The 27,718-nt window shown below is 55.4% G+C and overlaps 1 protein-coding gene across 7 annotated transcripts in view; it reads left to right on the top strand.

The window, feature by feature from the left end:
* Positions 1-27,718, top strand: part of AGO2 (argonaute RISC catalytic component 2) — a 94,564-nt gene that overhangs the window by 23,270 nt on the left and 43,576 nt on the right. For 5 of the 7 annotated variants that reach the window (XR_004279742.1, XM_032316691.1, XM_032316688.1 and 2 more), the window contains exon 2: positions 22,970-23,162. Coding sequence is in view for 6 of the 7 variants with exons in the window: in XM_032316691.1 (XP_032172582.1) it covers positions 22,970-23,162 (193 nt within the window). In the remaining variant the exon portion in view is untranslated. Of the gene's footprint in view, positions 1-14,035; positions 14,061-22,969; positions 23,163-27,718 lie in introns of those variants that run through there. The other 2 variants (XM_032316689.1, XM_032316694.1) reach the window with 2 other exon arrangements.

Genomic DNA, 27,718 nt, shown 5'->3' with positions numbered 1-27,718 from the left:
CCAGTGCAGGGCCCTCCCCTCAGCGCCCCGCCCCCCGCCCCCCTGCTCCCGCCCTGCGTTTCTGCCGTCTGTCACTGTGCCTGCCTCCCCCAGTGTTTGGGACACCTGCTGAACAGAGGCAGGCACACGCTGTTGGGGAGCTTGTGACCTGGGAGGGGGGCAAACGCATGGGGGACAGATGTGCGGTGTATCCGGTGCAAGGACTCTGTCACTAGGGTGGTTAGGGAGGTGCTGTCGGGCGGCGGGGCGGGGGGTGTCAGCACCCAGGGCAGGCAGGTGGGTGGCGGGGCCTGCCATGCCCTGCTGTGGTCACTCTGCCTACTTGGCCAGTTGCAGAGGCTGCCAGCTATTTATAGAAGACACCGTAAGCCCCTGGAGCCTGGCGTCACGACCCTGTGTGACCTCCCAGCCCACACCAGCCTCTCCCACTTCTTTCGTGCCCCTGGTGCTGCTGCTTGTGCTGCCCCGTGGGTCCCTGGCCGCGGGGCCAGTCCTGCCCACCCGTTTCCTGCCGATGGAAATTCCTTCTTTCCAGTATCTGCTCAAAGTGGGTTTCTCATGAAGCCTTGCCAAATAGCTAAGTGAGAACGCCTTGGCCTTCTGTCCAGTCGAAAGCCTTCTTCATTGCCCTGGAACAGCCTCATCCCACAGGGTCTGCTCTCCGTCTCCGTGTAGTTGCTCATTCTGGGCATTTCGTGTGCACTTCGTGCCCGTGCCGTCGCCGCAGAGCACCTCAGGGCGGCCGTGTGGCGCGGCAGGTTATCACTGCTTTATTCCTGTTCCTGGTTTCGTGGCTGCAGAGCGTCCCACCACGTGGACATGCCACGTTCCCCTTTATCCAACCATTTGACAAGACCTTTGGGGTTGTTTCCAATTACTGTATCTTTAAATTGTAAAACTCTCCATTTTCTGTGCCTTAAAGCTTTGCCAGAGTTACAAATGCGTGTGACAATTTGTTGGGATTCACAGGCAGTTTTCCTGCTTTTTTCTGGGCTGTGCGGGAGCATCGGCTTCTGGGCAGGGTCACAGTTTTCCCACGTTGGCTCAGGGGGTGGGGAGAGCGGTGGGGGCCTGTGTGTGAGCCCCTCGTGCTGGCAGCCGTCTGCCGAGCCGTCTCACTGAGCCCCCGTCCCGAGTTTGGGCTCTGCCTGCTTCCTTTAGGCAAACCAAAGGGTCGTTGATGTTCGAAAGGACATTGTGCATTGATGCTTCTTCTCCGTGTGATTATGGGAAGATCTCACCATGTTTGTAGGACGCCTGCCTGAGTTGTACATGTCTTATCGAGAACCTGACAATTTATAATCGTACAAAAGAACGTTCTGCATCGTTGTCGTATTGGCCGTGTGGAGTATGTCTGCCGACTGACGGCAGGGGGTGTTGATGGCTGAGCGGGGCAAAGAGTGAGTTTTGACACTGCTCCACCTCGCCGGAGGTCACTGACCTGTCCCGCCAGGCGTCTTCCTCTGCGCGAGAGCCGCGAGGGGTCCCGTGCTCGCTTTGCTCCCAGGCCGCGGGGAGCAGTCTGGTCGCTTTCCACCTTGCTGGCAAGGCCCCTCTCGGTTTCCTCATCCGAGTTCATGAGCATTCGTGTTCCTGCTCAAGTCTGCAGTCCGGGGGGAGGCGGCCAGAGGACGTGACCGCCGGGGCTCGGCTCCTCGTGCCATAGTGGACGGCCGAGCTGGACGCCCATACTCTGAGCAGCCTCAACCCCTGGGACAGCCCAGCCCTCCGCCCAGCCCCTAAGGCGCACGCGTGCTCATCCACCTGCCCCCCCCCACCCTGGGGGTGACCAGACACGGGCACTGCCCCCCTAGCCCGCGAGGAGCCTGGGCAGACGTCCTGTCCAGCTGGTCCCCCCGCCCGAGCATCTCTCGGACTTGCGCGGTACCGCTCGCTCGCTCGCGTGTGCAGGCCCGGGGTCTGGTGCACCCCAAAGCCCTCATCTCTCAGCCTCAAGCAGCACGAGGACGTGGCCAGTTTTCTCTCCTTCCTGCGCGTCCTCACTCACCCGCCGGACCTTGGTCTCTGCTTAACGAGGACAGTTTAAATGTGGAGTCACGGACCGGGACGCCTGAGAAATGGCTGCTCCTTACTCTCGGATAGATGGTCGGGACCCTGGTTTCCAGTGGCCTCAAAATCGCTTTTTCTCCGGCTGTGGAGTTCGCGTCGGTGCGCGCGGTCGGCCGTTCCTTCCCGAGCCTGGTTGCCGGCGGGATTGTCATTTTCCCAGAAGTCACCTCCCAGCGGGGAGCCGCACCCCACCAGGCCTGGGGTGCTTCCAACTCCCCCCCAGTCCAGAGTAAGCGTGGTCACTCTGCTGGTTTTAGGGACGCGTGTCCGTCTCCATGTGGCTTAGGGAGTGCCGCAAACCCAGAGTCGAGCTGCCTGTGCCGGGGCCCAACACGCAGTTCCTCCGAAAGCCCCAGGCGGTCACGGGTCCTCCGCCGCAGGTGACCGGCGGGGGTAGGCCGGTGGGTAGCGGGCTGCATGACTGTGAGCCGGTTCCAGCCGCGAGCTCACCGCGGCCCGCGAGAGCGACAGCGCGGATGGTCACCGGGGATGGAAGCCGCGTTGCGGTTCGTGCGCTGCCCTGAGCGACTCCGGAGACAGGAGAGCCCCAGGCGGCTGCCGGGGCTGAGGGAGGGAGTGGGAAGTGCGGGGTTTCCTTCTGGGTGAGAACGGCCTGGAGCCAGACGGCGGTGCACAGCCTCCTGAAGCAGCTAAAGCCACCGGATCGTCCCTGGGAGTTGGTTACGATGGTCCGTTTTACGTTACACGAAGTCTAATACGATTTCAGAAACCTGACCCCGGGTCACTTTATGCATATTCCCGAACCCAGATTTGGAGGCTCAGCCATGAGCTTGGAGGTGCCGGCGCACCGCACGTTCTGGTGGGCGGTTCGGATTGGCTCACGACAGACTGGCAATGACGGTGGGATCCCACCTCCTGCTAACCCGAGCCCGCCAGGATGCGGGCGACCTGGACTCCTGTCGCCACCAGCAGCAGAGGGCGTGGGGGGGCCGCCCCCCCATCCCCGGCCTCACTGATACCAGATAAGACAAGATCCAGCCAGTGGCTGGGAAAGTGCCGTAATTGTGTCATTTAAAAATAGCGGTGCCCTGCGTCTGGCATAGTCCATCGTCCAAGATGTATGCACGTGTCACTTTTCAGTGTTTTGAAGAACAGAGTACATTTCTATTTACGTTAAATTGTGGGCTTGTCTCTTATGGAGGGACTGATTAAAGAGGCCCGCTGGTCCTGGGGATTCTATCTGCTGGATATTCAACAAATTTACTCCTAATTAATTATTCTGACTCAAAAAAAATTGTACCTCTACAGGGTGGCAGTATTTAGAAGTGACATTTCAGATATCTAGCTGTACAAATTGAGAGCATTTCCTGGTGTTTGTCGTTTGGTAAATTTGCTTTTAAGTATCCCCTCGGGGGATTGTACTCATTCCTAGAGATTTCGCCTCTCCTGGAACCTGACTGAGCCGCAGGTAGCCCGGCAGGAGCCTTGCCGAACACTAGGGAAGTTAGACTGGAAACAATGCTAACGCTTCCTTTTCGGTCTTTTCAGATGCCTTTCTTGGGATAAAGAATATTCTGGGATTTGTTTGTTTTTTGGTGACAGCACAGTGGTATTTACTGTTGAACCTGTGCTGTGTTTTGTTAACATTAAAATAACGATACTTTTCACAAAAGAGAGGGTTGGGAGTTTTCATACGCTGAAGTCTGAGGAGAACCGCGTGATTGATAAGTACGTTTCTGAAGAGGGGATGGTTTTGTTTTCCTGTGTTGGCAGCTCAGGTCATGATCCTGGGGTCCCAGGTCGAGCCCCGCGTCGGGTTCCCTGCTCAGCGGGGAGCCTGCTTCCCCTTCTCCCTCTGCTCTCTGCTCCTGCGGGTGCTTTCTCTCTCCCCGAGATAAATAAACAAAATCTTTAGAAAGAGCCTGGGGGGTTCTTCGTGTTCAGTGTAGAAGACAGTGGCTGCAGAGGGACAGAGTCGTGGGGGTGCACAAAGTCCCCAGGAAGTTTCAGTGTGTCCGTGTGAGGCTCCAGGGCATGTGGGCCCGGCCGCTGCAGCCCCCGTGGGAGGTGGGCTGAGCACGGTGTCACCCTGAAAGGAGGGACCTGGAGATGGCCTGGGGCTCTCCACGGCGCCCCCCCAGGCCCCTTCTGGGGAGCAGACTGGTGGCCATGGGCCCATTTGCCACAGAGGAGTGGGACAGAGAGGAAAGGGCAGGCAGCCTGCCAGTCTGCCGCTCGCGGGCCCCGGGCCAGGGTGCCCAGAGGACCTGCCCACGGGGTGCCCCCCGCAGGGCCGTGGAGCTGGGCCCAGCTAGAGGCCATGGCAGGGCGACGCACGCGGCATAAGGAAGCCTCTCTGAAAAGGCAGGACTTGAACACAGACCTGGAATCGAGCAAGCGCCAGGGTGTCCGGGGGAGACTTGTTTGGGGGAGAAAGGTCCCGGCAGAAGCAGGGTATGGGGTGTGGGGGGGCAGGTGGGAATTTGGGGTTAATCCCACCGGGAGGTAGCGAGGGTTTGGACCTGTGCGTGGCGGAGAGGGGAAGCTGACGGATTCTAGGCCCGTGGGACAGTGTCTTAAAGGTAGAAGCAGGAAGATTATATTTTTAAGATTTTATTTATTTGACAGAGACAGCAAGAGAGGGAACACAAGCAGGGGGAGTGGGAGAGGGAGAAGCAGGCTTCACACTGAGCAGGGAACCTGATGCCGGGCTGGATCCCAGGATCCAGGGTCATGACCCCAGCTGAAGGCAGATACCTAACCAACTGAGTCACCCTGGTGGCCTGAGGCAGAAAGGTTTAGGTACAGGCTAGACGTGAGGGAAAGTCAGGGGAGGACAATATTGTGGCCCTGAGCAGTGGCCTCTTGACTGAGATGTAGACGTGGTGTGTGTGTGTGTGTGTGTGTGTGTGTGTGTGTGTGTGTGTGGTCGGTCAGGTGTAGAGAGTGCTGGAAGCCATGTGGCCAGGAGAGATCACCAAGGGCCTGCTGTGGATGGATGGTGGGTGGTGGATGGGGTGGACGGATCGTGGAGGGAGGGGTGCATGCATGGGGCAGAGCTCGTGAGCAGGGTCCAAGGCTAAGAGGCAGGAAGGCAGGAGGAACCAACCCAAAGACTGAGGAGGAGCAGCTGGGGGCCGCCCACACTGGACGGAGGCTGACCCGCTTCCTGTCAGGCGCTGCCGTGGACACAGGTGGGCGGAAGGTTGACCGTGTGATGTGGCGACCGTGCCGGAGCAGCTCTGTGGCGGGGGCACACCGGTCTCCTGCGGAGCCGGGGAGGGGTTAGGGGGCAACTGTAGACCCGCGGGCCGGCGGCTGGGGGAGAGAGTGGGATCCAAAGGTTGTTTTGTTCCGGAGTCCGTCGGGGCTCGCTTTTTACCTGTGAACATCCTTGTGCTCGTTCTGTAGTTTCTCAGGACGTACTCCCGGGCTGAGAGTATTTTCTTCTCGTGCATCTGCACTATCATTGCTTCGTTTGGGGCGCGCCTCGCCGTTGAAGTCCGCTTCTGTCTGATCAGGGTCGCTCTCTAGCTGGTCTGCGATTCTCTCTCTCGGGCCTTAAATCTTTTCTCCCTCTTTGTCTTGTTTTGTTTAATCTGGAAGGACATGCGGCGAGTTTGGCTGCTGTTGGGAATAGCCTGCTTGAGAGGGGAGAGTTAGGGCAGAGAGGAGGGGTTGCTGGCGCCGTGTCCCTGACGTCAGGCACCGGCCTGCGGGCGGGAGCGCTGGGCCCGGCAAGGACGCCATAGTTCTTCCCGACGACAGAGGCTCCCAGAAGGGGGGGTTTGGGGAGACGGGGGGGGGGGGGGGGACGGAGGCCTCTTCTGATGGCTGTGATGCCCCCTGTGAAGCCTGTGAGTCCGACGCTGAGGGGAGGGTGCGGGAAGGAGGTGCCAGACGTTTGGCCTGGGTTGTACAAGCTGCTGGGGGGCCCCAGGGAGGCCGGAGGGCTCTCCAGAGCGTGGGACCCACCGGGAGCACGGTGTTTGTGTCACGTGTGGAGCCCAGGCTCAGACCAGCGTTGCATCAGCCTGGGGTCCCTGCGGAGCCCGCTTGTGCTCAGCCGACTGGTTCCTCGTTTTGTTTCCTTTCTGCCTGTAGAGCTGTCCTTCCCCGTGAGCTCTGTGCTGCATCCGAGAGCCGGAATCATCCGGGCGCTTTACAGCAGGATGTCCCTGCCCTGTGTCGAGCTGTGTGCTCTCGGCAGCCCGGGACCCAGCGTTTCCCGGCCTGTTGTTAGTTTCTCCCCTTCCCTCAAGTGAGGACGTGACTGGCAGAGGACTCTGTCCTCAACAGCGTGTGATCGAAGATGTGCTCCTGGGGCCTTCTTTGTCGTCACAGGATGGACTTGCAGTTGGACATCTAAATGGCCCGTACCGAATGGGGGGGCCTTGTAGGGAACAGCACTTCGGAAGATCTGGTGGCTCTGGTTCCACAGAACCTCAGGGGCGTGTTTCCTTTACCTGTCACCGTGGGAAGAGCCCTCGGGGCTGAGCGTGTTGAAGCGGAGCTGTTGTGCTCCTGGACTCTGTGTGTCAGAAGCTTGGACCGGACGCCGAGGGGAGATGCTGCTTCTCGGCTCCGGCCTGCCTCAGCCCGGAGGGATGGAGCGGCTCGGGGTTGGGGCCATCTGGAGACCTCTCCGCCCACATGTCTGGCACCCGGGCTGGGTTGATGCCAAGGCTGGTTTCAGTGGGGACTGCTGGCCAGAGTGCCCATGCGGCCTCTCTGTGTGGCTTGGGTTGTTCTTCGAGGAAGCGTGTCAGGAGGAAGTATCTGGAAAACAGACGTTCCCAGGGAGTGAAAGGAAGCCGCATGGCCCTTTCTGACCCAGACTCAGGGGGAGGGGACTCGGACCCCGGCTCTCAATAGTAGAGGATTTGGGCTGCTTTAAAACAGTTGCCGTGTTGTCCTTCCAAAACACTCAGGACCTGCCTCGGCAAGAAGCAGAGCCTCAGAGCTGGCTGTGCGGCTCAGGATAGCCATCAGGGGCCTGGTGCTCTTGACCGACGGGGGCACAGGAAAGCCTGACCCTGTGTGAGCGCTTTCCGCTCTCTGCCATCCCACATCACAGCCAGTTACGAGCTCCTGACCCTTCCAGGCCCTTCCAGGACCTCCTGATCTGGCCAGGCAGCCAGAGTAGGCCTTGTGGCTTGCCCGGTGAGGCTTCGGAATCGGAGGTGCCTGAGTCCAGGTCCCAGCTCTCCTGTGGATCTGGGGGACCTCGGGCGAGTCAGTGCACCCGTGGCCATCTGTGTCTCTTCTGCAGAATGGTGAACCCCCCTGCTTGCCGGATGTGTCGCCAGCATCACAGGAAAGATGAGGGGCCATTTGTCTGGGCACCTGGTGCTTGGGTTGTAGTAACTGGGAGCTGTTGCTGGGGAGTAGCTGTCCCTGGTCCTGCGATATCATAGAGTCACACGTCCCACCACCTCCGTTCCAGCAGGAAATCACCCAGAATCTGGCTTTTTCTTCTTCTTCTTCTTCTTCTTCTTTTTTTAAAGAGAGGGAGAGACAGAGAGAGCACGCATCTCAAGCAGGCTCCATACCCAGTGCAGAACCCGAGGCGGGGCTTCATCTCACCACCTCAAGACCGTGACCTGAGCCAAAATCAAGAGCCGGATGTTTAACCGATTAGACCAGCAGGCTCCCCTCTGATTTCCTTTTTCTGTGAACAAGCGAACATTTCTTAGATCTTTAAGCCCCCCGTGATGCTGACTTACCAGCGTGCGGCAGGGGTCTGAGCAGAGAACATTCGTTAACATGAGGCCAGATGGCAGAGGCAATCGCTGAGCTCAGGACTAATTAAGGAAATATCTTTGCAGCAGAGTCTCTCCTTGGCCCTCCTTTGTACCTGTGGTTTTTGTTGTTTGTAAATGGCATCTTTGTAAAAGTCATTTTCCTAATTAGTAGCTGTTCAGGTGTAGGAATGCAGTGGATTTTTAGTCTTGTTTTCAGGAAGCTCGTTGGATTCTTTTTATTTCCAACAGTTTCTGCGGATTCCATCCTGGTTTCACACAGGAGGTCGTGCCGGCTCCCTGTGGCCCTTTCGCGGGCTTATTTCAAGGCGTGTTGCTTGTTTCTTTTTCTTTTTCTTCTGTGACTGTACGTGCTCACGTCTGCTGAAGTGGCGATTTCAAGCCTCGCTGTTCGGTTCTGAGCTCAGGAGAAATCCTGCAAGTACCCCTTTAGCGGGAGTGCTGTTCAGGAGGTTTCTATTGGTTGACCTTTTATTAGGTCCGAGAAGTTCCTTCGACATCGCCAGGTTTGTCTCTTGTGTCACCCGTGAGACAGTCTTGATTCTCAGACAACACAAGGAGCGTCTGCTGGGGCCACTGTCCGTCTGTGCGAGTTGCCTCTGCCGGACGGCTGCCTGGACCTCCCTGGTGGGGCGAGTGCTTGTCCCTATGGCTGGGGACCCCGTCACCACGGGCTTTTGCAGCAGAGGTGCACCTGCCAGCCGGGCACTGAGCTGCAGCTCAGCCTCGGGGTCTGTGGAAGGCCTGCAGCTCGGCCGCAAACCTCTGAAGTCCAAGGTCAAGGGCACTCTGGCGCCAGCTGCATGCACGTGGGATAGAGGAGTCACAGAGGGGCGGTGGACTGCAGAGCACGGCATGGTGCTGTCGTGAGGCTCTGGTTGAACACCCTGGACGAGAGCACAGAACTGGACAGGCAGGGAGGTAGGTCTGGTGAGCGGCCACATTGGAAGGATCGTCCCGCTGGAAGGTGGCCGGCGCTCCAATGGCTCTGGGCCCTGCAGGGTTTCCAGGAGAGATGACCCCCACTGTAGCTCTGGTTTTTAGGGGAGAAAGAGAGGGGCAGGGTGGGTTGGGGAGGGAGAGGGCAGGCGGAAGCTGAGTGGGGGGCCTGCCCTAGTGTCAGGGTGACCCGTGTGTGGAGAGCCTGGGGCCACCAGGAGTCCGGCCACCTGGCAGGCTCATTCGAATGGAGAGGTGGAGGTGCTCTCCTAGGGCAGCTGCTGGGCCCGGCAGGGAATGGGGGACGGGCAGGGGGTTGTCCTGGATAAGATTCTGTGGAAGTAACTGGGTTAAACCAGAAGGAATATGACATGACGGCAGGTCAGGATGCTGGCCGGGTTTGGCGGCAGGTGTGAAGCAGTGGCTTGGTGATGTCATTCCCCAAGTACCTGCCCCTAAGGGAGCAGATCCTGTTGAGTCCTGCTGCCTTGGGCTAAGATGCTTCTCTTGGGTGTGATGGCTTCACTGTGTCTGAAGAAGCCCCGACTTTATCCTGCGTCAGGCTCGGGGGAGCTCCTGTGTATGTCCCTTTCCCGCCTGGGCTGCCTTGTTGAGCAGCTGCACTGCTTTGTGGGGCCCTCCGCCCATGGCGCTGTCTGGTCTCATTCCTCCCCCTCCTTTCCTTCTGTGTTGGGCCACACAGAATTCCTCGGTGGTGGACAGGCGCCCTGCAGCCTGGGTGCCCCGTGTCACCTCTCTACTCCCCAGGTGGCAGATGACAAGGTCATGTGTTTGCAGATGACAGAGAGACGGTGGGTTTCACTGCCTTGCTGATAAAAACAGATGTTTATTCTTTTCAAGATGGGCAAAAAGTTGAGACTTCACTTTGTAGCCTCATGGGACAGGACCAAAGCTGTGGTTTTTCATTTTTGATATAATTTTCTTCTTCCTGATTCCTATTCTCTTAAAATACATCGGGCTTCACGAGCTAATACTGATGGATCCGGTTTCCGTGGGTTTGCGTTTGCTGGAGACACTGGGATGCTGCTTAGTCTGAGCCCATTACCACGTTTAAGGCTTAAAGTCAGGAGTGAGCCCTGGCCTGGGAAGCCACTCCGTGGCCATGCCTTCCCCGCCGGGAGAGCAGAGAGGAAAAGCCGTGGCTGCCACGCCTGTGCCACGGCTGCCTCCGCGGGGTCTGCTCATGGCTGGCTGTGTGTGCATGCGGCACCTGGCTGTGCTTATAGCTAGTGCTAGCCCGGAGATGAGATGTGCTCAGCATTCTGTTTTCTTTTCCATTAAAAAAAACAAAAAACAAAAAACAAAAAAAACCCCAAGTAAAACGTTGGTGCTACCTGCATTAGGTGGTCGGGGCTGTAGCCAGATCGTGGCCCCACCTGCCCGGGTATCAGTGCTGCACTCCCCGGGATCAGTGGTGCCACCGCGTGGGGGTGGTGGTGGCAGTGTGAGCTCAGCTTCAAGACCCCCGGCTTGTGCATGCTGGAAGATTTTAGGTACGTGAGGTGGTTTCCAGCTGCCTCAGAAACTGATGGAACCGTGTAAGCTGAAGGGGGGAGATGGAGGACCCCCCCCCCACCATCATGAGTCAGACAGCTGTGCAAAGTAGCGGGCTTCCTGCAGAGCTAGGGCCGTAGGGCACATTTATAAATGAGTGGAAATAGGTCTCTTAAGTTTCTTTTCCTTTTATGCACTTTCAGTATGGGTTCCCTTTATCTGGGCTATAAAACCCAAATCATGGCTTTAATGTTATACTTTAACAGGCTGGCTTGCAGTGACGCAGAAGAGCATGAGCGGTTTGGGACAAGGCTGGGTTTATATCCTGCCCTGTGGGGCACCCTTGGGCAAGTCCTAAGGACTGACAAGCTCTGTGGGGTTCCCTGGGTCGGGGCCTCGCAGGGTGGAACTGGGGTCAGATGCACCTGGCGGCCCTGGCAGGTGGCCTGTAGCCGCCCATCCTATAGACTACGGAGCGTCTCCTCCGAGCCAGGTTCCCACCCCTCCACCTGTGTGCATCTGTGGGGCTGTGGATGGGGGCTTAAAATATACGTGGGAATCATCACACATCTGCCTCAAATCTTGAATTGGGCGAGTTTTTAAACCTCTCCGGATGTCTGTTAAGTGGGGTACCAACGGTGTGTACATCTTTTTATTTAAGTTTGGAAACTGTTAAACTGAGACAACTAGAACAGTAAACACCCCCATCCCCCTCCCTGATTCTATTCAAAGTTGCTTTCATCAGTTTTTAAAAGATAGCTTTACTATTATTTCTCTAATAATAAATATAATGTACCCACTTAAATAAGACACCAAGAAGAGCGAGTTGTAATGTGAGCTCTTGGAAATAATCACCGTGGATATTCAGTTTTATGTGGCTTCTGTATGTTTCCCGTTCCTGCACCAGATGTGTGTGTGCAAATGCAGGATTTGCACGGACCCCTTCTTGGAGCTTCCTCCCACTCAACCCCATAGGACCTCTTCCCGTGATGGTGCAGACACACAGGGTCAGTAGATGAGCGCAGCACACGTTCCCTGATGAGCAGTCACACCTTCCTGTCCTCTGACAGAGGGTAAGCGCTCTGTGCACGTGTCTGCGTGTTTTAGGATAAAGGCCTCCATCTTGAGTTACTCCACCAAAGGGCACATGATCTTAAAAGATTTCTGAAATACACCTTCAAGACCATTGAGCTTAAGAGAGTGATCACTTTTTCAAAGCTCTTGTAAATATCAGCTAGGCAAAAAAAAATTTACAGTTTTCATTCACATTTTTTGGACGGAGAGCTGGGTATGTTTTCTGTTTGTTGGCTACTAGTATTTCCTACACACATTGTCAGCCATAGTCAATGCCCACTTTCCTGTGGGAGTTTTAAATCCTTTGTAGTAGTTTATTTTACTTTTTTTTTTAAAGATTTTATTTATTTGATGGAGAGAGAGTGCGCACAGCAGGAGATGCAGAGGGGGAGGGAGAAGCCGGCTCTCTGCTGAGCAGGGAGCCCAGTGCGGGCTCCATCCCAGGATTGAGATGCTTAACCAACTGAGCCACCCAGGAGCCCCAAAGCCTTATTCATTTATATAAACTCTGTATATCCAGGTTTATATTTTCGCATTTGTGAACTTATTGTCATAAAATTTTCTGAATTTGTAGGGCAATTAGAGAAGCTTTAAAAATCTTACATAGTCAGATTTGTCTTTGTGACCCCTGCATTTTGGTTCCAAGAGCGAAAACATTCTGACTCCCAGATTATAGAAGATTATTGAATTTTGAAGTATTTCTAAGGATGTCTTTGTTTCCCTTGGAAATGTTAACTCTTACAATTTGTATTTGTTTGGGATTTGTTTTGTCATGAAGAGGTAAGGGAGCTCACCCTGCGCCTCCCTCAGCGTCCCTGCTCTGCCGTCCCACGACTGAAATGCCGTCTCAGCCCACCCTGCCCCGTCCTCACGGCCGCTCCTGCTGTCCCTCCTGATCCTCTGCCTGCCGTCTTCTGGGGTGAGGCTCCTGAGGACAGGGACGCCGTTGGTGCTCAGGAAATGTTGGGGAGTGGAATCAGAGTCAGCGTACCGGGAATGCTTCGGGGGGCTGGGCACACAGACCTCCCACGGCAGCTGTTACCGTGTGCCGAGTGCTAACAGTGAACTTGGGGGGCCTGTGTTATTATGCACTGCTAGGTCACCCATCTCTTTAAAACATGCGTCTGACTTCAGTATACCCACTGTCTCCAAAGGACTTGAGTCCGCTTGGCCCGGTGGCAGGGCTCACATGGTCTGCTAGCAACAAGACCTGGGCTGAGCCCAGCTGTCCCTGTCCCTTACCTGCTTGCTGTCCCATCTGTACCTGGGGATCACCTGTGCCTGAGCCGGGGTGGGGAGTGGACAAGAAGGTGCGTGTGGAGGTTTCTGCGGCAGGCCCGGCGCACCAGGGGCCCCGACGCTTCCGCAGGTGTCGTGGGAGAGTGTGAACCAACCCACGCACCAGAAGGGGCAGTTCTATGGGTCCTGCTGCTGCCCAGAGATGTCCTTGGTAACTAAGAGGGATTCGTCACTGTCAAAGAGCACAAAATTCTGAATTTTCTGCTGTAGAGGGAGGGAACAGGAAGGCGGTGGGTTAGATTCTGGTAGGCTTGGGGTGATGAAAAGAAGGATTAGGTTCTTTGGTGAAGGAGATGGTCCTCAAGAACGGGAGATGTCCCAAGGGCTCTCTGCGAGGGAGGTTGGTCCATTCCGTGGGCCATGCTGGCAGAGGGCCCCGCTGAAAGCAGTCTTTGCTCTGTGCCCCGCTGGCCTGGCACCGAGTCAGCCCCCAGGGAGCCCCGAGCTGTGTCCAGGAGGGCGGATGTGAGGATAGAGGCGGAGGCGTCTGGCGCGCACCCGAGTCTCGGAGATGCTTGATAAACGCGGCTTCGTCGCAGCGGCGGAGACAGCGCGTGGGAGACGGAGGATCGTCTTCACGGGACGCCTCGTGTTTGTGCACGAAACGCTTGACACTGAGTAACAAGGGAAGGTGTTTCTACCAAGCGTGTGACACTGAGATATTCTTTTATTCGTCTCTTCATTCATTCATTCAACAGTTGCACAAAAGCAGACATAATCCCTGCCGTGGCGTCTCTTACGTTCTAGAGGGCGAGGCCGTTACTAGCCAGAGAATCACAGAATCCAGAGAAAGTCGGACGTGGTGAGCGCCGTGGAGAAGCGTGAGGCAGATGCACCACAGGGTGGTCCGTGTTTTCACGGAGCTTTTGAGACGGGCTTACGTCGCGTGGCGAAGTCCTGTGACAAGCTCGTGGGAGTGTCGGGCCCTGGAGCGGAGCCCACGCGGGCGGTGCTCATGGCAGCCGCTGGGGAGACGCTTTGGTGAGAGGGAATATACGCTTTACGAGTATTTCTTTAATTCTCCCTTGTGTTTATTCCCGTTTTTGTCGTACTGTGGACAGATGGGGCGGGTCAGAGGAGGTGTCTTTGACATGGGGGGAAGTTTATTGAAACAATTTTTATGGGAAAATTTTCTATTTACAGATCACAGAGATGACTTTGGGGACCGTTGCTCAAAGAAATCGTGTTTTGTTTTTTTTTTTTATTTTTTTTTTTTATTTTTTTTTTAAAGATTTTATTTATTTATTTGACAAAGAGAGATCACGAGTAGGCAGAGAGGCAGGCAGAGAGAGAGAGGAGGAAGCAGGCTCCTGCTGAGCAGAGAGCCCGATGCGGGACTCGATCCCAGGACCCTGAGATCATGACCTGAGCCGAAGGCAGCGGCTTAACCCACTGAGCCACCCAGGCGCCCAGAAATCGTGTTTTAAATGATGACTGGAGGTTGGTTCACCAAAGCCTGTTTAAAAATCCTTTGTGGGTGAAATTCTTAGCGTTTCCAACGAAGATGAAGACCCGTCCTGTTAGTCACTGACTTGAGGGCAGTTGGGTGTGTGGCTCATAACCAGCCCTCGACTCTACGTAGGTGTCATGTATCCTGAGGCATGCGTATCGCTCACTGAAACGAGGTTAAAATATTTTTGGAGTATTACTCATTCAACCACAAAAGTTGACTGAGGCAGTTCAGTCGCAATCTTCCTGCCCGCTTGGCTTGCCGCCTCCCCCCCACGCCCTCCCCCTGCCGTGGGCACCTGCCAGGACCGTGCGGTCACCTGGGAGCACCTGCCGTGCTCAGCCCCTTGCCCCCTCATCACCCCCACCCCCCACTGCCCCAGAGTGACGGGCTGCCCCCCTCTTCCCTCATTGCCTCCCAGGGCCACTTTTTCGGGTGTTGCCAAGAATCAGGCTACAACAGCTTGGAATTTCCCAGAGGGTTTTTTTACCAAGAGAGGAAGAAATGAAAAGATTTACAGGAACTGTGGCCCGCATGAAGGTGACACATTTCTAGAGAACAGCTCTTTGACTCCATGGTTGGCTTCTTTCCCTGCGAGGCTATCCTTCCCGCCGCCCCCGCCGCCCCCTTGGCCTGGGAGCCTGCCTGGGGTTTTGTCTGCTGCTTCTGTCTCTCCTCACCCTCCTTCAGAATGGGAGGTGCTGCGCACACCTGCCCGAGGGTGAAGGGCAGAAGCGAGCGCTTCCCGTGGCTGTGGACACGCCCCCATGCTGGAGAAAGGGACTCATCGGATGGTCTGTCAGCCTTGGGGTGTTTTCGGAGCCCCCCACCCTCCGGGCTAGCACCGAGCATTCCCCTGAAGCTCCGGTGTGGGGCCAGCTGCGTCCTGAGCCCAGACGCCGGGTTCCAGTGTGCTGAGCGCGGAGTTCTCCTAGGCCGTGATGATGCACACCTGCTGAGCCCCCGACCGCCTCTGGGAACCCCCCCCGAACCGCAGCCCCCCCCCCCAGTGTGTCCCCTCCATGTCCCATTTTACTTTCTTCGTGCCCTTGCAGGTGTGGGAGCTCATAGGCCAAGGTGGGCTTCGGAGGTTGGGGTCGGGGGTGAGCGCTGGCCGTTAGAGAGGGTGACCGCGACCCAGACCACGACCCGGCTGGGCTCGTCTCCTCTAGGCCGTGCGGCCTGAACCGGATGTGGGAGCGGAAGCTCCCTGTCTTGGCATTCGGCCAGACAGAAACCCGTCTCTCTGGGAGCTCGGGCGCGTTTGGTTTGGGGTTTTGGCTTCTTTTCCTCCCGGTCGGCTGGTGGGTCGCCTGGTCTAACACTGGTTTGCACACAGTGTGGTTCTCTTTTCTCTCCAGCTGACGGGAGCCCATGTCCCTGTCTGCATTTGTAGCGCTTTGTTCGAGAATGGCTCCATTCAGCTCCCCAGAGAGGCTGCCGCGGTTGTGTTCAGTGGCTTGGGGGGGCCGTAAGCCATAGCTGCCTGAGCAGGCAACAGGTGAGTGGCAGCCTGTCTGTCTGTCTGTCCTGGTTGTAGCAGGAGAGTGCTGGTCGGACGGCTTCTGCTCTCTGGTCTGGGCCCCGGGAGCCTTCAGAACCTGTCCTTTTCTAGCCCATGGTGAAAGCAAAGGTACAGGAGACACACGGACCTGGGTGGTGGTCCTACCCAGCCACTGCCCAGCCGGGGACCCTGACGAGTCACTCAGCCCCAAAGCTGCTGTTGCCTCTTCCAGGGATGTCCAGAAGCCTGAAGGAGCTGATGCCCGGCCTGGCCCACATTGTGGCATAGGAGGCCTGGACGGCCTTGAGCTATTTTTGTCACTTTCTCTTGTCTTCATAATTTCTGGCTGATGCCCAGTATAGTGAAAACAGAATTCTAGAAGGAAACGGAGGATACATGACATTGAATACCAATGCCTGCTTCGAGGCTCTGGAAGGAGCTTGACAATAGCTTCCTGGTGTTCGGTGTTCGGTGTCCTGGTGTTCGGTGGCAGATCTTTGACTGTCCTGGTCCCGCTGAGACATGGGTGCTGGTGGGCTGGGCTCCCTTCCTGGAGGAACGCTGTGTTGCTGGCCCTACAGCCAGTACAGCCAGCGGCACGTCAGCCAGTTAATCCAGAGCCTGGACCGGTGGTTACCTGCCAGTCACCGAGGGCCAGACTCTGTTAATTTAATGACTCTGTGAGCTATGTGTATCTTGAGGAACATTTAAGTTACCCAAGGGCAAAGAGTCACCCAGGTCCTTTTGTTTTGGAAGATGCTGGGCTGCTAGTAAGATGTGGTGACGGGAGCCCTCGCGGGGGTGGGAAGCCCCAGGCTCCCCTCTCCGTGGGCTTCCTCTCGGGCCCCTCCCCCAGGCGGAGCTCCCAGACCCTCCTGGAGCCAGGCTCACCCCAAGTCCGTGACTCAGAGCAGGTTTCGGGGGAAAGGGTGAGTTACTTTCTCCCCACGGTTTCCAAGGTGACTTCCGGCCCCAAATTCTGCTGTTTATTACGTGTCATCAGTGGCCAGGGATGTTGCTCTTGGCCTGATGGTGGAAGCCGGCGCCAGGACATTGGCGTTGGTCCTGGTTGTGAGGCGCAGGGGTAGTGGCGGTGGGAGGAGGCTGGGTGCGGGGCCGAGGCTGCTCCAAGCTAGTGTCTCCTGCCAGAGTGCAGGCCGCACGGGTTACGCAGGGTTTGTACGAATTCTGTTCCGTGTGCTTCAGTGTTTAGAAAACAGCAGAAATGAAGAGCTTCTCGGAACAACGATGCTTGTCTGCTGCGGCCTTTCTGTGCTCGTCACCAGGTAAACTTGCCTGGTGACTGCTCACTTCTTCCCCCCGATTTGCTTCTAGGTGAATGGGCAGAGCTGTGGGGTCCTGAGACCATGTACAGGTTTGGTCTTGGGATGGAGACGGGCCTCCCGTTTTGAACACAAGCCCATGCTGTCAGGCCTTAGCAGGACGTCTGATGTCTGATTCCCAGCGCCGAGCCCCTGCCTGGTAGGCAGCCTGTGCGATGAGCCTGGCGAGCCGGTTGCCATGGCAGCTGGTAAATCATGAGCTCACATCACATCGGGGACAGGCGCTGGGGGGGCAGCCGCAGAGACAGACGCCTGGTTTGCAGGCCTGCGGGGCGTGATGCTGCCTCTGGGGCCCTCCGTGTCCGAGGACCAGCTAGCTGCCCCCCCCGTCACCCCACCACAAACCTGGGGGGGCGGTGTCGGTTTGTGACATTATCGGGAACTGAGACGCCGTCTTCTCTGCTTAGAGATGAGGCCACCCCATCCCCTTGGAGCAGGCGGTTCTCACGCATTCGGGGTCATGAAGCCCTTTGTCAGGCTGGTCAAGGTAATGGGTAGAATAAGAATGTTTTTCAAGGCACAGGACGAGACACATAGGATGACGAGGAAAGCTGGTCATGTCGAAGTACAGTTAACAGAATAACAGAACGAACGTTACCACGTTTAGTGAGGGTCCAGCAGCCAGTCTACTAAATACCATGGTTTTGGAGTAGCAGTGAGTTTAAAGGTTTTTTACTTATTTGAGAGAGAGAGAGTGTGCATGTACCCACGAGCTGGGAGAGGGGTCAGGCACCCAACTGACAGCCCCCCAGTGCCCCACAGTAGCAGCGGGTTGGAACCCGTTCGCCGCCGTGTGGCCGGGGAGCCTTCTGTTTCCCCATGTCCCAGGTATGTCCTCTGTGGTTGGTTGTCCTTGCTCATGAGGGAAAGGAGCGATACATTTCACTTTGAGCTCAGCCCAAGTTCCCAGGCCTTCCGAGTTGTCTGCGTGGGTTCCGGGCTGAGACCCCCTGGCTCGGGGGTGCTCACCGCAGGTGATGGGCGGTGCGCCTCACTCTCAGGGCCCTGGCTCCAGGGCACTCTGCCTGGTCGGGCCTGGGCTGAGGGACACCTGGTGGCGGGACTTGAACTTGAGGAGGCCAGACGAGCTGCCCTGATGAAGGCTGTGGTAGAGGAGCAGGCAGGACAGAAGAGCAGGTGCGCGCCGCCTCCTGGCAGCCCCTGGGGCGGAGATGGGCCTTGGGCCTCACTTGTTTCTCAAGGAAGCCAGGACAGCAAAAAGAGAAAAACCACAGAACGCCAGTGTAGACGTCTGGGGTGTGGGAAGCTGAGCAGTGGGGGGTCTGGTCTCCTGCACATGTCTCCTGGGTCCTTTCGGTGGGCACGTGGATGGCTCCTGGCTGGGTTCTGAGGCCGACAGACATGTGTCCTGGAAGGACACCCATCGTGTGGTCACCTGGACCCCGGGAAGTGACTGAAACGAGCATAGTGGTTGAGGGGGCCCAGGGCACCCCAAAGGCCTGACGGGCTGTGTGGAGGAGCAGGAGACACAGCTCCCAGGCTGAGCCGTGAAGCAGTGGTGTGCCCATGGCCTAGAGGCCTCTGACGTGTGGGTCCCGGTAGCAGGGAGGGCAGAGATGGAGGCCGGTGGGGGGCGGGCTGGGCAGGGCTCGGCAGCAGCCCTGGGGAAGGTGCTCGTCCTGCAGATTCCGAGGCCTGGCATCTGGGCTCAGGACCCTGTTCCTGTCTGTGCACTGCGGCCTCTCACTCAGACCCTGTGTTCCTGGGGGTGGGTCTGTGCCTGGCCTGGGGTCAGATTCAGGGCATTAATTGGTCAGCAAGTCCTTCGTTGTAGAGACCAGAAACCTGGAGCCCGAGCCAGCGAGGGCCGCGCGTCGATCGGACAGTCTGTTCTCCGTGTGCGGGTGGAAGGGTGGCAGTGGCCGTAGGTGGCACGGGAGCCCCCGGCGAGTGCTGCGGAAGGCAGGGTCCCCCTCGTGCGCTGAGCCCTCTGGTGGGCCCCCTGCTTCCGCTCCAAGGACACAGGTAGAGATGTTCCTTCGTGGGTCTTCAGCGCAGCGCTTACTTTTTACAGGGAATGTTTGGAAACCACTGAGATGCATCGGCAGGAGACGGCTCCGTGCGCACGGCCCTCAGCGAAGATTCGTTGTGGAGAATTGCGTAATATGACGTTAGATGAAAGCCGTCAGGGAGAAGTCTGCATGGTTGTGTCAGCGCAGGTGCACACATTGTGTGTCGTGCGTGTGTGCAGAGACTGACTTTGAACAGGGATTACCTCTGGTGGCATCACAGGCAACTTTTCTGTTCTCTGTATTTTTTTGTATCTTCTGTAGTAAGTGTGTGTTTTGACGTCAGAGAAGACCGCACTGTATGAAAGCGGCCACCTGGTCCCTGTCCGTCATCACAGGTGGGGAAGCGAGACCACGTGTTCGGTAGGCAGTCACCCACGGAGGCCACTGTGGAAAGTGCTCTGTGACCTGTAGTTAAGTGAAGAAGACAGGTGACCCGGACCCGCAGGCTCTCAGTTATCTGGTACGTGGGAGAGCCTCTACAAGTCTTCACTCTCTGGTCACCCCACTTTTTGTTCTGTGTGTGCACCCCTTACTTAGGGAGGGCTGCGACAGAAGCCCCGCTCTGGCAAGGGGGCTGCCAGGAGGTGGTGCGTGGGGCAGGTGTCACACAGCCTGCTCTGGGACCCTCCCATGAAAAAAGGCGGGTGACAGTCCCCGCCCTGAGACCTGGATTTCTTGGGGAGGAGAGCCCCGTCCCGCAGAAGCCTTACATAGAACACAGCAACAGGCTCGCTTTCCACGGCGCCTGTAAAAAAAAAAAAAAAAAGAAGAAGAAAAAAGAAAGAAAGAAAAAAAAAACCAGCAAAACTTCCCAGTTGCCGTGACCCAGTTGCTCATAGAGGAAGTTGATTACTCATTCACTACGTCTCCCTTTCACTGATGGAGACGTGGCTCTAAAAATGGAGTTTCTGAGCACGTGTGCCGAGTTACCAGCAGCAGTTCCGCAAACACTCGTTGCCTGCGTTACCAGTGCCGGCTTACATGCTGGGGCTCCCCGGCCCTTGTAACGCGCTTCGGTCAGTGGTGCAACTCGCGGGTGCGTCGGTGGTGGGCCAGGGACTGTGCTGGCCTCGGACCCGCCATTCCCCCCCCCCCCGCCGAGGTCCCTTCCTGCGGTGACGTCCAGGGCTCCTGGATGAGGAAGCAGAGGTTGCCTTCCTATTCCCCAGGGTTCCGCCCCCCAGGGCAGCAGTCGATGGCACGGACACAGTGGAAACACATTCCCAGCAGAACCGTGTGCCCCGGGGCCAGGTGGGAGAGGGGTGCACCTGCTGGGGCCGTGGGGCGGGGGGAGATGCGGGCCTGGGCGTCCGGCGGAGCTTTGAGCAGAGGGAAGCGGCGTGTCTCGGGGAGGGTGGAGAAGCTGGGAGCACCTGGGAGGTGGGGAGGGTGCTGGGCCCAGCACGGGTGGCCGGCGTCGGCACAGCTGGAGAGGACCTGGGGTCTTACCGCAGGGTTGGGTTTTGGGGTGAAGTCCCCACTGAGCCGCTCAGGGACATCTTCTCTGGTGAAGCCCCCGCAGATCCTCCTCTTGGGCTGTCCTGTATTCAGCAGATGTTGATGGTCCCCCCAGCAGGGGAGGCTGAGCTGAGGACCGTCCCCCATCTCCGTAGCACGCGCTCACCAAGCTTGGGGCCTTGGAGCGCCCCCCCCTCCCGGTCCATGGCTCCCCGGCATCTCTGCTTCTCTGTTCCTCCTGCACCGGCGCAGGTGAGCGGAGATGGGCCACGGGAAGGGCGCGCGTGGCGAGTTGCTCTCTAGGTGACACTGGAATTAATTTTTGGAGTCATCTGTGTTGACTGTGAAGAAGGTGTGTGTGCTGGTCGGCATTGGGTTTTCATCTCAGAACATCATCTTCCCCTGGGCCAAGAGCTGACACCCACAAAAGCGACCGCCCAGGCTCTCTCGTACGGCTTGGCCTGGGCGAGGTCCCCTCCGGGTCCCAGTCCTGCTTGTCTTAGCATTTTACGGCTCCCCGTGAGGCGTGAGTCCCTGATCTCCCCAAGGGCAAGGCTGGGCCGGACTCTGTATCCTCATGTTAGGAGCGTTTCCTTCCCCGGGGCCTGAAGCTGCGGGACCGCCCCCTGCTCTGCTTGGGGCACCATCAGGGCTTCGCTTGTGGTCCTGTACTCTGCACACAGGCCCAGAGCTCTCAGGATTTTCGGGTTAAAAGCTAGAAGCAAGGAAGAAATAGCTTGTGAAGTCACGTATTCCGTGAACGTATCGCCGTTGTGTTTTCCCACCGCTTTCATTGACCCAGGTCAGTGACACGGGTCGTGGTAGGTTCCCTAGTTTCCCGCGGCGGTTCTCTGGAAGTGGTAGGTATCACGGAGACAGGAGAAACGGCCTCAGCCAGAGAAATGGGCTGCATGCATGTCTGTGCCAGTGGTTAGATTTTAGGACGGTAAACTCATCCCCCTCTAGCTGGGGACAGATGGCCGCTGAGGGGCGGAAGGAAGCCTCGCTTCAGAAATGGGCACCCCGGCTCGCTGCTCCTCTCTGAGCCTTGGACAGCTTCCCTTTTCAGAAGCAACATCTTGGCTCCGTAGCTGTGATGCACAGTCAAGAAACATGTGAAAAGCACCGTGTAAACTGGAAAGCCCTTATTTGGTGTGGCTGGTGCTCTGGTTCCTGAAAGGGGACGGGTCTCTGTGGCTGGGCACTTCCTGGGACACAGTCGTCAACTCGTGTGCGGTTCCGCTGTGCTTCTGTATTCGCAAGATGCATCTTGTAGATTAGGCTTCTGCCTAGGAGCAGGGAGGGCGTGCGGGCAGACGGTGCAGTCCGCTCCTGGGCAGGGGCAGGGTCTGTAGTGCCAAGGATCACGCGTAGCCTGTGCTTACGGGGAGCAGACCCGCCCAGCCCTCTGCGGGCGCGCGTTCCCACGTTCCCACGCTGCTCCGCGGGGGCCCCGGGAGCTCCTGCACTCTTACGTTTGAATCCTCCGTCCCAAGGAGTAAGGGGCACACGAGTGTGCAACAAGCAGGGCTGGTGTGTGGTGTGCGAGTCTGTAAACATGGCGTCTACGGTCAGTGAGGGCGGAGTTGCTCCGTGACACAGACCGGAAGGGTTCCAGGTGGTACAACTCAGTGAGAATAACAACCTTTGAAGCATGTTTGTTTTCTCGTAGAAAGAAAACAAAACAAAAAGAGTAACTGAAGGGCTCTGAGTTTTTCTAGGTCAGAAATGCAGTAAAAACAGCTTAAATTATTCTTAGTAGCGTACTTTCGTTTCCAGTAAATATCAGCAGGGATTGAAGTATGTGGGATTTTTTTCTGTCTTTCTCTTTCTCTCTCTCTCTTTTTTTTTTTTTTTTAAACGAGGAGGATTTTAAAAAAAAGACAAGCAAAAATTAAGAGTATTCTGTTATTGGAAAAATATTTAGTTGATTTCTTTTCCTAAGCCACAGTGTGAGCTTTACTAGAATTAGTGAAAATTTGCGTGGGGGCGAAGTTTCTGTCTACTGTCTGTGGGGGAGGAGTACATCCCTTGCTTAAGTGAACGACTCACCCGGGAATGCAGGGCCCCCAGCGTGGGGTTCTTGGCCCCCGTATGCATCGTAACCCTTGGGTCTCGTCTCCTGAGAATTCACATGGTCCCGTTTTCCCGGTCTCTGTCACATGCAAAGACAGGGCAGCGATGTACAGACACACACATCACCCGTGAGTCACTGCGGTGCGTTTGAAGTCAAGAGGTGGCTTGACGTTGAGGCCCCCCCTTTGTGGAAATGTGCTGTTGGTCTGCGGGGAAGGGCGTGCGTTGTGGTTCCAGGGACGGGGAGATGGCGCGGACAGTCGCCCGAGCACAGCTGTCTGAAGCCCCTGGAGGAGGGGTGGGGGGTAGGAAGTGGGGCCCCGGGCGAGCCGTGGCAGGGGGCCCGCGTGACCCCACTGTGGGGGGCGGCGTGTGACAGCGGGTCCGCGGGAGCTGGGAAGGGCGGGCTGCACGGTGGCGGCGGCGCACGAGCTCCGGGAAAGCCGCTGCTCCCTGGGTAACCCGCGTTCTCTTGGCCCTTCCAGTGCTCGCGCCTCCCGCGCCGCCGCCGCCCATCCAAGGATATGCCTTCAAGCCTCCGCCTAGACCCGACTTCGGGACCTCCGGGAGAACCATCAAGTTACAGGCCAACTTCTTTGAAATGGACATTCCAAAAATTGACATCTATCATTATGAATTGGACATCAAGCCGGAGAAATGCCCCAGGAGAGTGAACAGGTATCTGTCGCTTCACCCTCTACCGGTTGTGACGGACACGTGGCTCCCCTGCGCACGCAGCAGGCCCTTCCCCGGAGCTTTCTGTGCGGTTCCTTTTCGAAAAATGTCTTGTGTAGTTCATCGCGTTTTGATGCAGTTTGAGGGCGTAGGTCCGTGTTTGGACACGGTCCTGTGCCCGCCCGTCGGCCGGGAGCGTCTCCTCGTGCCCTCTTCGTCAGTCGCAGCCCCGAGGCCGCTGCTCTGACCTGTGTCACCGCTGGTTTGTTCCCTGCTGCGGGGGAGGGGCCGGGGCACAGAGGACTCGCACAGCCTGTGGGGCGTCTCCGCCACCTGCTCCTTGCACTGGGCGTGAGTCGTTGAGACGGACTCGTATTGCTGTGTGGATCGATAGCTTCTAGTTGTCACTGCCGAGGACTGTCCCTTGATACGAGTATTTCATAGTTTCTTCATCCTCTTGTTGGATGCTTGGGCTGTCTGGGTTTGGCCTTCATGAACAAAGCTGTTGAAGTCTTTTGTGGGGACGCATGTTTTCGTTTCTCTTGGGTGCAGCAGTGAAGTTGCCGGGTCTCAGGGGAGGCGCAGGCTTAGCGGCGTGAGACGCCACGAAGGGGCTGTCCGGGGGGGCGGCTGGGCCTCGCTCTCCCACCGTCCGGGCGAGGTTCTGGTTGTCCCGTGTCTTCAGTGTGTGGGACGGTCAGTCTTTGGGAGTTTTGAGGTTTCAGTGGTGTCTCTTGGTTTCTCTTTGTGGTTTCAATTTCCACGTCCTGAGAGTGAGTCGAGCACTTCCCCTGTGCTCGTAGCTGTGATTCCGCTACATTTGCATATCACGTAGTATATCTTTTTCTTTTCTTTCTTTTTTTTTAAAAAAAGATTTTATTTATTTATTTGGCAGAGATCACAAGTAGGCAGAGAGGCAGGCAGAGAGAGAGGGGGAAGCAGGCTCCCTGCCGAGCAGAGATCCTGATGTGGGGCTCAATCCCAGGACCCTAGGGTCATGACCTGAGCCGAAACCAAGAGTTGGTGGCTTAACCTCCCGAGCCCCCATGTGCCCCGGGCCAGTGTGTCTGTTCAGGCCTGTGGCCCATCTTGGACGAATGCTCGTGTGCTGGGAAGTTAGGGTCTGTTGAGAAGACTTCTCTTTCCCCATCGACTTACCTGGGTGCCTTTGGGGGCGGGGTGACTCCGCTGATTTTCCCTGCTACCAGAAAGGCCCCCGGAATACTTTCTTGCGGTGGCTTTGAAAGCACAGATCAGTTGGGGAAAGCGGACGCCATTGAATCTTCTGGTCCAAACACAGGGCTGCCGTCCCCATGGATGGGGTCTACCTGAATTTCTTGTAGGACTTAGTTATCCTGTTCAACACAGACGCCTTTCCGTTTATGCACTCTTAAGTTCCTTGTGTTCTTTGATGTTCATATAAGTCGTATTTTAAAATTTCATCGTCCAGGAAGGAAGTTTTTCAGAAGGAGCGACTGCTAACGAGTGTGGGGTTTCTTTTCAGAGTGATGACAAGTTTTCTAAACTTGGGCTGTGGTTCTCTAAGGGGGACAACCCCGTGAATATACCAAAACCATTTAGTTGTGTACTTTAAAGATGTTAAAGAGTTTTTCATTATTTTTTTTAACAAAGGTCGTTTTCTTTCTTTCCAGTTTCTAAAGCAAGTTACTTATTTTTTTTTTTTTTTTACTTCATTACAGTGTCTAAGAAACCCAGTGTAAATAACATTGGATAGATGTGGTAAAAACAGACCTCCTTGCCTTGTTTCCACTCCTAGGGGGGAATCATCCTGCCTGCACCTACAAAATATTCTGTTGGTTGTGGGATTTTCTCAGAGCCCCTTTAATAGGCTGAGGGAATTCTCTCCCTGGTTTGCTGAGAAATGTCCTCATCATTAGATTTTGAGTTCTGCCAAATGCTTTTTCTGCATCTGTTGGTGTAATTAGGTAGTTTTTCTTTTTTTTCCCCCACCTCCTGTTTTATTTTTAAATATTTATTTATTTGGGGGCGTGGAGGAAAGAGGGAGAGAGGGTCTCAAGCAGACTCCATGCCGAGCACAGAGCCTGACGTGGGGCTCGATCCCACGACCCTGAGATCACGACCAGAGTCCAAATCAAGAGTCGGACGCTCAACCCACTGAGCCCACCCAGGGGCCCCTTCCCACCTGCTATTAGGGAGGTGTATTACACTGATTTTTTTTTTTACACTGATTTTTTTGTGTGTTAAATTAGCATGAATTTCTGTGAGTCATGATGTATTATTTGACCCACATCTTTAGTCACAACTCGTTATTTTTATATATTGCCAGACTTAATTTGTTAGCATTTCTCGGTCAAGTTTTGTGTCTCTACTTCCGAGAAACATTGACCTGTCTTTCTCTTCTTGGGCTTTGATAGCAGGGGCTTGAGGCATTGTCCCGCAGGCTGGGAGGTGCTCCGTCCTCCTCTGGATTCTGCAAGAGGAACGGGAAAGATGGGCGTAATTTCTTTCTTGAATGTGTGACTGAATTTTTCACTGAAATGACTCAGACCTTGACTTTTCTTCCTACTGTTTCATTTCTTTATCAGATACTGAGCTGTTCAGAATTTCCTGTCTCTTTGTGTCAGTCAGTTCGGTGGTTTGCGTCTCTCAAGGAATCCCGTTCCTGCGTGTTGTTGAGTTGACTGGCGGAAATGGTTCCTAATGTCCCTTTCACGTGGGTGGGACCCACCGAGCAAACCCTGTTTCTGTCTCTTTCCTTCATCGGCTTTGCTACGGGGTTGTCAGTCACAGCCTTCTTTGCATAGAAACGGCTTTTTACTTTGCTGATTTTTCTCGTTTGTGGATGCCCCCCATCTGTTTTCTTTTCTCTAATCTTTATTACCCTACTCGTTTTGAGGTTAGATCATCAAATTTCAACCTTCTTTCTTTTCCAGTCCATTTGTTTAAGGCTGTAGGTTTCCCTCTGTGCCTGGTTTTAGCTATAGCCCACAAGTTTTGATACATTTTAATTTTCATTGAAAGTATTCTCTCATTTTCCCTGTGAATTTTCTTTAATCCATGTTTTTTTGTTTTTAGAAATGTGTTCAAATTTGGGGGCGCCTGGGTGCCTCAGTGGGTTAAAGCCTCTGCGGCTCAGGTCATGATCCCAGAGTCCTGGGATTGAGCCCCACATCTGGCACCCTGCTCAGCAGGGAGCCTGCTTCCCCCTCTCTCTGCCTGCTTGTGATCTCCCTCTGTCAAATAAATAAAATTTTTTAAAAAAAAGAAAGAAATGTGTTCAAATTTTAACTCTTCGGGGAATTTTTATTGATACCCTGTTGTCTTTGGTGGCTAATTTAAGTCTTTTATGGTTACAGACCATTCTCTCTAAGATTTGATTCTTTTGAAATTTATTTTATGGCTCAGCATGTGGTTGATCTTAAGTGTTGTTCAGACGCTCGAAAAGAAAGTGTCTCCTGAGTTTGGTGGGTCTGGGAATTTATGGCGAGTTGACGGAGTTTGTGGTGCCGCCCCAATCCTTCACGCCCATTGTCATTGTTCTGTCCTGCTGTGACGCTGCTTGGTCTGTGTCTCCCTTCAGGACCGTTCTGATTTCATGTGTTTCGAAGCTCTCCTACTAGATACCCACATTTATAGTTTTTTGTCTTCCGTGATAAATTGACCTGTTTATCACTAGGACATATTCTCCATATTTTGTAACTCTTCTGGTTTAAAAAGCCTTTTCTTCGGGCGCCTGGTGGCTCAGTGGGTTAAGCCTCTGCCTTCGGCTCAGGTCATGATCTCAGGGTCCTGGGATCGAGTCCCGCATCGGGCTGTCTGCTCAGCGGGGAGCCTGCTCCCCACCCCCGCCTCTGTTGTTCTGTCTACTTGTGGTCTCTGTCAAATAAATAAGTAAAATATTTAAATAAATAAATAAATAAATAAAATAAGCCTTTTCTGCCTGGCTATCAGTATAGTCACAACCATCCCTAGCTTACTGTTTAGCTGGCGTGTAGCCTGTATGGACTTCCCCTGTCAACCTGTGTGTGTGTTTCAAGTACGTCCATTGTAGACAGCACAGGGACTTACTCTATTTCCGGATCTTAATGGGCGTGTTCAATTTGCGTAAATACAATGTAACTGTAAATTCAGTTACCTGCGGTTGAGGGCCACGGTCCCTCTTTGCCCTTCTCCCTTTGGGCTCATCAGACCTTCTTTGTTCCATTGATTCCCTTGGCTAGTTTGTGCCTTTACCTCTTTTTGCTTTTTACGTGATCACTTTCTGCATTTCAGTCCGCACCTTGGAGTCACCAGTGGACTTGGTGTTAAGACTGTAACTTTGTATAAAATGTAGGAATTTCATAGTAGTGTAATTCCTTTGACCTGTCTGTCGTTTTGCTGTTGTCGTCATTTATTTTACTTCTGTATACATTATAAATTCCACGGTAGGATGCTGTTATTTTAAGGAAATTAAGAAAACGGTCTGTTTACCCGTATATGAACCACGCCCAGTTCTCCGCTGTTGAGTGTTTTCACCTGGCATCACTTCCTTTCAGCCTAAAGAACATCTGTTAGCCTTTCTTGTGCAGGTGTGCCCA

Source organism: Mustela erminea, chromosome 16 (assembly GCF_009829155.1).
Source record: "Mustela erminea isolate mMusErm1 chromosome 16, mMusErm1.Pri, whole genome shotgun sequence".
NCBI lineage: Eukaryota > Metazoa > Chordata > Mammalia > Carnivora > Mustelidae > Mustela > Mustela erminea.
The sequence above is the reverse complement of the archived record's forward strand: the minus strand, read 5'-3'. Positions and strand labels throughout refer to the sequence as shown.